The sequence below is a fragment of the Dipodomys ordii genome, unplaced genomic scaffold, assembly GCF_000151885.1.
Source record: "Dipodomys ordii isolate 6190 unplaced genomic scaffold, Dord_2.0 Scaffold151, whole genome shotgun sequence".
NCBI lineage: Eukaryota > Metazoa > Chordata > Mammalia > Rodentia > Heteromyidae > Dipodomys > Dipodomys ordii.
Genome location: NW_012267367.1, coordinates 343,189 through 356,293, shown reverse-complemented (window position 1 = coordinate 356,293; position 13,105 = coordinate 343,189). Strand labels below are relative to the sequence as shown.

Here is a 13,105-nt window from a genome sequence, read left to right as displayed (position 1 = left end):
AAGGACAGTACCAAGCCCCAGTACTAGCACCCAAAACAAACAAATAAACAAACATTAAAAAACAATGACAACAAGAAGAAACCAGTGGCCACTTTGTGGCCACATTAAAAAACTGAAAGGAAAACACTGTGATTCTGATATCCAGAATATGTTCAACTGGTGTGTTTTTAACTACAGTGCTCTGGAGAGCGGCACAGGAAGTGGCATTGCTGCCACAGAGTTTCCCACTTGGCCTGCTTGGAAAGTCCCTGGGACTCCATGGCTACTGAGCCAAACTCCGTCATAAGCATCCTGTCACTTTAACGAAAAGCCAGCCTCCAACAGCTCACTTCCCAATTCAAGATTAGGCACCAGAGGCTGTGGGCAAGGAGGGGAGACATTTCTGAATGTTCCTCTGATGACCCCCTCAAACCAAGCAACTGTTCATTTCCTTTCACTGTCGGTGTGTGCTCCTTCCTTCCCTCCTTCCCGGCCCTCCTCCCTCTAATTTTTCCTCTCCCTTGTCATTTCCTTCCCTTCTCCCTCTCTCTTTCCCTCTCCTCTATATCTGATTTACTGTAGGATATTTAAAATGCAGAAATCCCTCTGCCAGCAGAAAAATCTCCTAGCAGATTCAACTCCTTTGGGACTTTGGTTCTTGGTCAAGGCAGACTATTCCTCATATGGAATCAAGATACATCTACTTAGAATTTGCATTGTGGATCTTAGTTTTTCTCTAGAGTCATAATTGATGGGTGTATTTATTTTACTGCAGCATCTGTTCCTAGGAAAGTGAAGCTCTACTAATATCCTTCTAAGTAAAAATCCAATGCTTATTTATGCAGAAACACCATGCCAAGGTAAAAGCAGCCAGATATAAAAGGCCACAAATTGTATGGTTCTGTTTATATGAAGTAAGCAGAGCAGGCAAACCCTTAGAGATAGGTAGTGATTACCTGGGGCTGGAGGCAGGAAGGTAGTGGATGGAGGGACTGCTAAAAGGTTTGGGGATTTTTTTTTTAGAGGTGATGAAAATGTTCTGGAATTAGTAGGGATGGTTGCACCATTCGGTGCATATACTAAAACTCATGGAATTACACACTGTAAAAGGTTGAAATGTAAGGTGTATGAATAATTCCATGAGTTTTTCAATAGAGTACCCTGGGGATCCCCAATGGCTTTTCTCAGCTGATAGTGGCACTGGGCAATATCATCCCAGTCTCATTTCCACCCCTTTGTATAGCAGCTGTGTAGCCCCTAAAGTGGAGGTATTTAGAGTGAGTGACAGGAATGGGATCAATCTGTGTTCTTCATTAACTGACTTTGTGACTTGGAGAAATTAGTTAACTTGTCTGAACCTTAATTTCCATATCTGAAAAATAGGTTTTCATGAGGATAAAAAGAGAAAGGCCTTTATAAGATTTTACATATAAAGTACCTAAAAACTTGAAAGTTTCTCAATAAATTAAAATAGAAGATCCAGGAAACGTGATTAACCTGTTCCTTGACGTCCACGGCCCCTCAATTACCCTCACTTGCTGTTCTCTTAGCCTACTTCCAGACTAGGGGGATAAAATAAGTGTGTTGCAGCCATGAAAAACCATTGTCTCCTTAACAAAAGGGGCTCTCAGGGGAAGTCAGCATTTTCCTCAATATTTCCCCTTCCACATCAGCTTCATCCCCCATTGTCAAACCAATCTCCAGCAGCAACCTCACCTCCCACTCACTGAGCAATGGCAGGCTACCAGGAAGAACACCTTTAAGTTCTTCTCCAGCAACGCCTATGGGTCTATCTGTCTACTCAGCTCGCAATCTGTTTTTTCCCTCCTTCCTCCAGTTCAAGGTAAATTCTTTGATCTGTGGTTTGGGTTCTTCCTCCTTCTGACTCTGAGAATTAGAACCTTACTTCCTCAGTTGTCTCCTTGGATTCCAGGTCCATTTTTCTTTTTCTTTTTTAAACTTTATTTTATTTTTTATAATGCTCCTAGGGGTTGTGCTTAGGGCCTTATGTGGCCTCATGTTTGCTAGGCAAGTACTCTGCCACTTGATTATGCTCAAGATCTTTTTGCTATAGCCTGTTTTTTTTCCCAAATAATGTCTCTCCTTTTTCTCCAGGGCTGGCCTCAGACTCAGAGATCCTACAAGTATTTGCTACCACATCTGTGTGTGTGTATGTGTGTGTGTGTGTGTGTGTGGAGGGGTGGGGTTGAAGCTTGAACTCAGGGCCTGAGCTTTTGTGCTAAAGGCCCTCTACCACTTGCGCCACAGTACTCTACTTAAGGGTTTTTGGAAGTTAACAGGAGGTCAGAGTCTCATAGACTTTGCTTTTGTCCCAGGATGGCTTCAAACTGTGATCCTCAGATCTCAGCCTCCCGAGAGGCTAGGATTACAGGTGTGAGCTACTAGCACCTGGCATGGTTTTGCTTGTTTTAGATAAAATCTTACTCCCTTTTTGCCTGATCTGGCTTTGAAATGAGATCCTCCAGTGTCCACCTCTCTAGTGTTAGGGACAACAGGCATTGTATATATATATACATATATGTATATATAATTTTTGTTGTTGTTGTTGGTTTTGGGGCCTGAACTCTGGGCCTGGGCACTGTCCCTCAGATCTTCAGCTCAAGGCTAGTGCCCTACCACTTAAGCCACAGCACCACTTCTGGCTTTTTCTGCTTATGTGGTGCTGAGGAATCTAACCCAGGGCCTCATGCATGCGAGGCAAGCACTCTACCACTGAGCCACCTTCCCACCTTGGTCCTATATTTGTAATTAAAAGGCATTATCTGCCTTATTCCACCATGGTCCTGATGATCTCTTGCCCAGGGCTCCACTCATGGTCATAGATTATGGGTTTTTTTTTTCCAGTTTTGACCTTGGATGACTGACCTTGGCCACTTCTTTGCCCTCATTTGATTTAGTTTTAGATGGAGTTTTCACCCACTCATCATCACCCACTCCCACTCACATCACACCCACTCCCCCACCATCTTTCCTAAAAGGGGTCTGAGGATTTAGATAAGGACAGTAGGAACTGTACTTCTCAGGAAATTTCCCTCACTGCAAAGTCAAATTAAATGTCACAAAAATCTAGCTTCTGTTATATTATCCCCTCTAGATAATAAGATCTGATTATAACTTTGGGACTTGGAATAAAGAGCTCTTGAGTATCAATGGGTCAGGCTTGGAATGCATCTAATAAGCTGATCATGAAATCAAGTTTAATCAACTTCAAAAATAACTTAGCAAGTGAAATGTTTTTCCATACCCATTCCTTTGCAGGCTTTATACAGTTTTTTGGCATCTCGATCCGCATCAAAACCCTGATGACTTTTTTCTTTGGCCTGGAAGAAATAATCCAAAAGGTGAATAGATAATACAGTCATGCTTACATTATCTCTTTCTAATTGGTGGCTAATTGGAAGACTAAGCAGGCAGACCAACAAAGGACTGGCTGTCACTTTGTATGTGGGTGAGTGTGGAAATCAGCTGGGGAGGCTCTGGCCCCAGAGAGATGGCTGGTACTCCTTGGGGCCTGCTGGCCTTGGGTAACCACAGTAGAATAGTTTCTTCTGTTCCCAAGGACAATTGGCCTGGCCAAATCTGTGAAAGGTGATTTTCATGTCATCCCCATCTTTGTGGGTCTGTTTCTAAACCAGAGTCTAATACAGTAGGCCAATGTCCTCAAGGGCTGGTTCCCTGCTTTCACAGTGTGACCCTGGCTTGGATCTTTGCCATTCAGACAAGGCAGAAATTTATTTAGCTTGTCAGAGATACTATGTGAACCAACCAAAGTGTAGCTGTTGGCTTCCAGTGCTCATAGAGGAGAAACACCCAGTTTACATACTGGCCTATGTCCAGTGCTTTAATCTTTTTTTTTTCAGTACTTTAGTCTTTGGAATAACACATGTGTTAATGTGTCAGTTATTCATGTCAATATTATTATTTGTACATTATTTTTCTTTCCATTCGCCTACCTTGTTTTTACTTAAAATCATTTCTTTTTTTTTATTGTGAAAATACTGTACAGAGGGGTTACAATTACATGGGCAAGATAGCGAGTACATTTCTTATCAAACATTGTAGCCTCTCCTTTGTTTACCCTTCCCATCCCTTCCCAGCCTCCCCCCGCCCCCCCCCAGTCCTTCCCCCCCACCAAAGTTGTAAAGTTCGTTTTTGACATGACAACTTGTACTTCTCATTGTTGCAACAGGTCCACCTGTATCCTTATTTAAATGACTTGTTTTTCCCCTTCCCCTCCATAAATTATACCGACATCAAATACAGTGAAAGCAGGGGTTATACTGTGGGGGAGGGACTTAAAATCATTTCTAATAGGAAAGTTTTCTTAGTGCTAGGTCAGAATAAGAATCATTAGCATGAGCTATAGATAACTATAGAAACAAATGCATCAGTATTAAATATTTAAAGATTATGAGATAAATTGCAATCATGCAGTTAGTAGTTTTGAACATGGTTCAGTTCTTTGCTTTTCCTCACTTCCATGAGGCAACACATATGTAAGTTATGATTTAGTTCCTCCAGGGAAGGCTGGCTTAAGTGATACTACACAAACCACCTTGACTCCATTCTCCCTTCATTCATAATTGTTAATGTCATTGAAAATGAACAGTTAACCACACACAGCTTAGGGGATAGGTAGCTTCAATCTGCCTGGCATTGCTATTCTTTGGGGAAATTGTCTCTTCCCTCATTGATCACCTTGGGCTTGGTAGTCACATTCTCCTGTCTTTGGTCACCAGTGGGGGCACGTGCCCTAGCACTGTGGTGATTGTGATTGGTTCAGAAGTGGGGATATAGTCCAAGCAGAATCAGTTAGCCTACCCCTTGCTTAATATCCTGAAAGCAGTATGTTTTCTCTTACTGGTTTTTGGTGACCATTTTGTCTGCCCCTTAAGGGGAGGGAGGAAAGGAGAGAAGAAAAGAAGAAAGGCTTGGAAAGAATATAACATCCTTAAATATAGCCCTGCTGATATCCTTTGTACCTGCCTGTTCATTAACTTACAAAGTTCCCCTTTGGCTGAGTGAATATCATTAGGGCTACAGAAGTCTTCGGGGCCCCTGGTCACTCCTTTGTATTTTGGAGTATGAGGGCATGGCTCATCTTGAAACAAGCTGAGAGAATTAATTGTCTACCTTCCAGGTAAGGAAACCTGGCTTCTTCAGGTGAGAGACTTTGTACAAGGTCTGCAAGACGCAGGATTGCATGCAGCATCAACTAAGGGGCTTGCTCTACACAGTGCAGCATCCTGTCTCCCACTCCAGTTGTATCTAGGCCTTCATGTTTGGGAAGAGGGAGGACAGATCCCCTTTGCCTTATCCAAATCATCTGTGGATACGAGAAAGCTTCATAACCTGTTTGGAGGTTTGTTGGCAGGACCAGCCACATCATTCACAGGTTCAGTGCAATGGGAAGTGGAGAACTCCTTGCTCTGTTAGTCTTAACACCATGACTTCAGAGCATTAAGCCAGGCATACGACCCTGCTGAGCATGGAGCCTTATGCACAGACCATGTGTTCATGAAACCATCCTGCTTTAGGTCCAGTTCTGGGAGAGGTGATTCTCTGAGAGTGGAAGAAGCAATCTCAAGAATGACTAGTTCTTGTTTTGCATCAGAAGTATTATAGAATCTTGAGAAGGAAAGCTGAGTTGAAATCTATTAACTAGCTGGTAGAAATCTATTAACTAGCTGGTTCTCAAACTATTCTATAAGTCATATTAGTCTCATCAGTGTAGAGAATTTGGAGGGACACATGGACTCTGTTCAACTTCATAGCTTCACAGACACAGGGCTCTGAAAGTAGCTTGGACTCTGTTCAACTTCACAACTGGTTAGGGGAAACCGAGACACAGGGCTCTGAAAGTGGCTGTGCCTAGGGGTCCTGGAGGCCCAGGGCCACACTCATCAAGCCTACTGCTGAGAGAACAGCTTTCTTGTACCAAGAAGGTATAAGAGCTTGCAGAGGCTTTGTGGAGACTTGTCTGAGATGAACCGGGCCATGAAGGGAGTCAGGCCCAGAACCAGGACTTTCTGACTCTGGCAGATCATTGCATGACACAAATATTACAGTGTTACAGGCTGGGAGAATGGGGAAAAGGCCTTTGGAACTTGGGCAGTTTGCTTATCCAAGGTCAAAAGCTGAGGAGATAAGTGTAATATGGATCAAACCACTCTGTTATCTGGGGGACTCACGGGGAGAGTCCTGGCATGGATAGGACCTTGGGACTTAATTCTTGATAATTTTTTTTTTTGCCTGACAAGTAATGTAAATAGCGCCCTGGCTTTTTGTAGGAGCTACCATTAACCATGGTAGTTGACTTCCTAATGCACTTAAGAAGCAAAAGCAGTCTCTGATTTCAGAGCAAAGGAATCAGGGGGTAATGATAACAGGGATGCTGATGAGAAATGAGAGAGAGAGACAGACAGACAGACAGACAGGCAGACTCTGGAAGCTTTTTCATCTGGGCCACTGGGATTGTATCTACAATTGTCTATATTCACCTGCTACTCACATCTCTGATGCAGGGGTGTCCTGTGGCTCCTACCTAGGTGCTGGGAAGAGTCTGCCTTCTCTGGTCTAAGTGGGGACCCAGCAGTCCAGGTGCCTGGTTTATTGTTCCTAGAGGGGCAGCTAGCTTTGGGCCTCAGGCCTGTTTACCAATCAGGAAACTGTGCTTTAGAAACCTGAAGCTACTGAGCAGAACTTGCACGCGAAGCAGATGCTAATTAGATGCAGAGTTGGTGGTAGGGGACTCCTGCATGGGCGACTATCTAGAGACTCCACTTGCTTTCAGCCTCCAGGCTCTGGGGAGGCTGGACAACACACCTTGATTCGTTTTGTGTAAGTAGTGCTCAAAGTGACATTCAGGAAACAAAGATGGCTCTGGAGATTGGGCACCAACAGTAGTAGTTATGAAAGTCTGGACTTTGAGCCCAAGGGAACCCCTACTTTGAATGCACTTCTGCTCCTTGGCAGCATATGAACTGGGACTATTCATCTATAAGCTATGGTGTCCTCATCTGTGGAAGGGAGACAATGCTTGCTTTGCAAAGGTTGAAAGTCTATGTGAGAGAATTTATAAGAAGCTGCACCACCTTAGGCTTTCTCTGATTCTTGGGACATCACTTAGCTTCTTGTTGCCTAATGAGAATTACAAGATTTACAAACTGTTATTTACAAAATGGCATCCCCCAAATTTCATAAAATGTTGTTTATGTAGATTTTAAATACACAGATTTCCACTCAAGTTTAGAAGATATATGCACATATATGAAGATCTATAAATACACATATGTATACATTATACATCTATGTACCTATACATATATATATGCAGGGGCTTTCCATTTTACATATTTAAACCATTTTGAAGCTATTTTTCTAAATGAGCTTATTTTTTGAGGGGCTACTATGGTTTAAATTCAGAGCTTTGAGCTTTCCAGGCAAGTGCTCTACTGCTTGAGCTACACCTTCACCACTGAAGCTATGTAGATAGCTTTCAAACTTTATATATGATATATATTTAGTATATACACATCTATATCTCACAATGCCCCAAACAATATCAAAATTTATAATAAATAGTCACTGAATACAGAATAAATGCTTCCCAGTCAAGCTAGGTTTGCATGGCCTTGCGTAAGCTATTCAACCTTCTGTGCTGTGGGGATAATAACAATGCCTACTCAGAAGGCTCTAGGAAAATTTAAATAAAGTCATTTATGCAAAGCTTGAAACAAAGCCAGGAAGAGCATATGCTTAAACAGATGTAAATATTTGTGAAGGGTAGAGAAACAATACATTTGAGGGACTATTTCAAAGCCCTTTCCTGCTGGAGAAATTTCCATTTTGCAAATGGCATTTAATTTTCCCAGCTTCATCAACAGCGTGGGTCCAAAGGGCCAGTCATACATTTCGCACAAGGAAGTACAGTGGTTAAAAATCCTTGCTGTGGCATTCTAGAGCTGGGATAGAGTCTAACAACAGTCTCACTTGACAAGCGGGAGAATTCACACTCATGGGAGGAGAGGGTCACAATGAGCTATGCGAGCTCTCATTCCAGCAGGGATGGGGGGCAAGTGTCAGCAGTGGGGTCCATGAGAATGGAGGTACTGCCTAGAGCTGGGTAAGCTGGGGGCTTTCCTTTCCAGTCTTCTTCCTTCTGGTCGGCTCACATATCATACATGTTTTTAAATAAGGAAGTGAATGAACCACTGTTCTCACAGGAGGAGGCAGAGAAAATACACAGAGATGCTAGGATCCCCTAGAAAAAGAAAGAACACTAAAGCCTTGGGAAGCCCTGCTACAGCACAGTGACCACTACAGGCGTGAAGTGGCCTCTTGGTGGAGTCCCTGAGACCTTAGCCAGGGGCCAAAGCCAAAGCAGACTCCCCCTTGAAAGGCCTCTGTCCCAATCAGATTCCCAGATGGAGGAAGTCAGAACCTGGAAATGGAAAGGGAACATTCTAGTAAGATCTTCAGGGTGACAACAGGTTCTGGGGAGGGTCTTGGTGAAGGAGATAGCTAACTGGTTGCTCTGTCTGTGATGTGGTTACCAAGATTATCCAGGGTACAGCACAGCCTGAAATTCACACATGCTGAAGTACACTCAGACTTGCCGGTCCTTGGGTCCTGATTTTCTATTTGGATAGCACTGAGATTGGAAAATGAGAATATACTCCTTCACAAGAGGCATGTGAATGAACTAAAAAATATATGGCGAGTCAGTCATGTACTGGTGGGTCATGCCTGTAATCCTAGCTATACAGGAGGCTGAGATCTGAGGATTGTAGTTTGAAGCCAGTGGGAGCAGGAAAATTGGTGAGATTCCGATCTCTAATTAACTACCACACACCAGAAATGGAGCTGTAGTTTAAGTGGTAGAGAGACACTAGCTTTAAATGAAAAAGCTAAGGGACAGTGCTCAGGCCCTGAGTTCAAGCTTCAGTTCTCACATATACACACACATACAAATGTACATATATATATATATGTATGTATGTATATTCCATATACTTATATCTATATTCAATATACACATATATTCCACATACACATGTATATTACAGATATACATACACACACATGGTAGACAAATTACACTACACTTAACCACTCTTCCCTCTCATGGCCTTTCCTTTTCTCTCTTGTTTTCCTCAATGTCTTTCCCCTTTCTCCCCCCTCCTCCCTTTCTCCCTGTCTTCCTTCCTTCCACCAAACAGACACCAAAACTCTATGAAACTCTGTGGAGTCGGTAGCCATCTCTCAAGTGAGGGGGACTACAATGAGCCATCAAGGCCAGTCCTGATCCTCTAGGAAAGTAAGCAAGTAAATAGATATAGAGCGATTGCACACAATTAGCACTTTGGGGGCAAAGAGATGAGAAGAGAAAGGACTTTCCATGGAGAACGTGACATCAGTGCTGGTACTTGAAAGACGAGGACAGATCATACAAACCATGAGAAGGGAGAGGTGGAGTTGAGGGAAAGACGTGCTGGGGGAGGTGACAGGTCAATATTGTGTGCACAGCCTTGGCAAGCTGGCCTGCTCTGAGCTTTCTTTGCGTCATCTTTCTGGTGGACGTGCACCTGCTCTTGGTGTTGTGTGATGCTTAGGTGTGGTCATGCTGGGGATACAGGAGGGCAGTGCAGGCTGGCAGTAAGTACTCAGTTGACAGCACGTAGGGTGACATGAGAATGTGAAGAGACATTTGTAAAGCTGGAGTCTGATCAGAATCTCAGGGGAGTGGCACTTGGGCTATCTAATATTTCCAGTGAAGTCCTTCATAAAACTTTGGATTGCTTGGTAAATATACTGATTTACTTGGTAAATATTTGAAAGTGGTGATCTGGTGCCCAGGCTTGGAGCCAAGAAGGTCCAAGAAGTGGCTGGGAAAAAAGGGCAGAGGGGCTGGCTGTGAACTCATCTATGGAGAGCTGTTATCTGGGCTGGCAAGAAATGCAGAGGTGGAGAGGAGACGATTGGCAAGGACCAGGATTCATGGCAGACAATGGCCTAGGCCTCTTAAGCAAGGCAAAAGGAAGGAGAGGAAGGCTGGGCCTTGAACAGGCCTGTTTCTTCTCAGTGTTAGCAGCTCCCATGACTACTGCTAGTTGAGGGCTCCTGGAGCCAGTGTTGCTAACTCTGGCTAAATTTACCCTCCATGGCTGTTTAAGAAAATGTGAACAACATGATTGAGTTGTACTTCATATACATTAAGCTGCACATGTTCAGTGTGTACAATTTGTTGCATGTATATATAGTCACACACAAAACCATTGCCATGATCAAGGTAATAGATCACTTCCAGAACCTTCTTGTGTGTCCCATTGAATGTGTGTGATGAGAGCACTTGACTTGAGACCCAGTCTCTTGACAAACTTTTTTGTATATAACAGAGTGACCAAGAGGCCACATCCTATACAGAAGATATCTAGAACCAACTCACCATGCATAACTGAAACTGCATACCAATGGAACAACTCTCCATTCCTCTTTCCTGTGGTTCCTGGTAACCCCTGTTCTATGTTCTACCTCTTTTGAGTTTGCCTGCCTGTCTCCCTCCCTCCCTCCCTCCCTTCCTCCCTCCCTTCCCTTCCCTTCCTTTCTTTCTTCCCTCCCTCCCTCCCTTTCTCTCTTTCCTTCCCTCTACCCCCTCCTTCCTTCCCCTTCTCTTTCTTTCTCTCTCTTCCTTCCTTCCTTTCTTTCTTCCTTCCTTTTCCTTCCTTCCTTCCTTCCTTCCTTCCTTCCTTCCTTTTCCTTCCCTCCTTTCTTCTTTCCTTCCTTCCTTCCCTCCCTCCCTCCCTCCTTTCCTTCCTTCCTTCCTTCCTTCCTTCCTTCCTTCCTTCCTTCCTTCCTGTAGCTTCCTGATTCCTCAGAGTAAGAGAAAGTTGGGATTGAATGACAGCTCATACCTCTCCATCTTAAAAAAAAAAGATTACCATCAAATCCATGTGATAGTGGAGAATAAACCTATGTAGGAAAATGTGCTCAAAACTTCCTCCCATTCCTGACCTCTGGTTGCCCAGGACTGACGGATTTCCTGGGATTTGGGACTTTCAGTGCTAAGACTGGGATAGTGCTAAGTAGACTAGGATGGAGGGCCACTGTACTACAGCATGCCTGCAATAGACAGGGAAGTCGTGCTGGTAATTTGGAAGTATTTACACCATGGTAATTGTCAAACACCATCAACTGGCTTTTATTTTCCTCTGACTGGAAAACATTTTCTAGCAGGCCACTTTTTCTTTTGTGTTTATAACCCACTCCAGACTTAGGAGTGATCCACTTAGGATACATTATTATACTTCTTTATGAATCTATATGCTTCTTGGGGACAAGCATCATATCACATTTATTGTCACATCCCCAGTGCCCAGTACAATGCTTAACACATTGCACTTACTTGGTTAATGTTTATGTATTAATGGAGAGGAATGAGGCCCTATGCTTCCTAACTCAACCATAGGAGACCGAATAGACTCTTTTCTGCAAGTATGAAGTATTCCTCTTTTCTTCTGGAAGAGGAATCTTCCTTTGTATGTCATGCAATATGCATCTTAGCCTTGCTCCAGGTTGTATCAGTGAGGAGTGGCAGAGGCAGTAGTGGGACAATGGAAGGAAAGAGCAGCTGTCTTGTTGTGAGAATGAGGTCAGGCCTTTGAGGTGGTGAAGCAGAGAGAAAGAAAAAAGAAACAGTACATTTAACTAGGCTACCTGGGAAGATTGGGTCAGACCTTATCTGGTAGGAGACAAAGGGCTCACGGGGGAAAAGGTGACCTCAGATTTTTAGATGTGGAATAGTTTGAACTCATAGAGCTCGAGGTTCTTAGAATTAATGCCACGGGGAGGAAAAATGGACTTCAACAGCAACGATGACCTCGCTGAGATAGAGATCTGTGGGTTTCAATTCTGGTAGCATATGACAATAATTCTGGATGCCTTAAAATACACAGATGACTGAGTCCCAACTTAGTCTATTCAATGAGAATCTGATTGGTAGATTTCTATGTGTGTGTTTTTTTTTTACAAACACTCTTCAGTCATTTCTAATGTCCAGCAACTGTTGAGAGCCATTAGTCTGATAAAAATTACAAATATTCCCTGCTGGTATCCCAATGAAAGAGAAGTCAACTTCAAAATGCAGTATCTGTTTACATTAGTAAGAAATCATAGACCGTATCTAAGATTCTAACCAGAAAAAGAAGTTCATTGTAGAAATTTAAAGTAGAAGCTGGACCATGGATGGCTCATGCCTGTAAACATAACTACTCAGGAGGCTAGGATCTGAGGATTGCTTTTTGAGGCTAGCTCAAAAAGTCTGTGAAATTCTGATCTCCAATAAACTACTCAGAAAAAGGCAGAAGTTGATGCCGTGACTCAAGTGGTAGAGTGCTAGCTTTGAGCACAAAAAGCTTAGGGACAGAGCCCAGGCTCTGAGTTCAAGCCCCAAAACTGGCAAAAAGAAAAAAAAGAAATTTAGAGTGGAAATTCAATCAGGGGTTTGCAAATAGGTAACATGGAACATTTGGGGCACTGAAGGCTATTGGTCCATCTATTTTTTTTTTGTAAATAAAGTTCTATCAGTAAACAGCCAACCCACTCATTTACATTTGGTTCATGGCAATTTGCATATGATGATAAAGTTAAGTACTTACCACAGAGGCTGTGTGAGCATAATGCCTCAAAGTTTTATTTCATAAGCTTGAGGTAAATGAAGTTTTCTATATTTTCTTTTCTATACAAAAGATTGAACTTTTCTCTATCCTTGCTTTGTTCCATGCATATAGATTAAAAAAAAATCTATCAAAGAAGAGGTGACAAAATCTGAGCCTTCAGTTGGTAATGTGAAATTAACTAAGACTATTGGTTTTGGCATTTGAACTCAGGGCTTTGTGTTTGCTAGGCAAGTGCTCTACAACTTGAGCCATGCTTGCAATCTTTTTGCTTGTAATTTGTTTTGGCTGGCCTTCCACTATGACTCTCCTATTCCTGCCCTTAAATAACTGAGATTAGAATAGTGAACCACAACTACTGGCTTTAGATTTCTTCCTTTCTTTCTTTCTTTCTTTCTTTCTTTCTTTCTTTCTTTCTTTCTTTCTTTCTT

The 13,105-nt window shown here is 42.8% G+C and overlaps 1 protein-coding gene across 1 annotated transcript in view; it reads right to left on the bottom strand.

The window, feature by feature from the left end:
• Nucleotides 1–13,105, bottom strand: part of Anxa13 (annexin A13) — a 55,482-nt gene that overhangs the window by 31,944 nt on the left and 10,433 nt on the right. Inside the window, exon 2 of the mRNA XM_013032224.1 lies at nucleotides 3,245–3,320. Within this exon, the coding sequence (XP_012887678.1) occupies nucleotides 3,245–3,320 (76 nt within the window). The remainder of the gene's footprint in view (nucleotides 1–3,244; nucleotides 3,321–13,105) is intronic.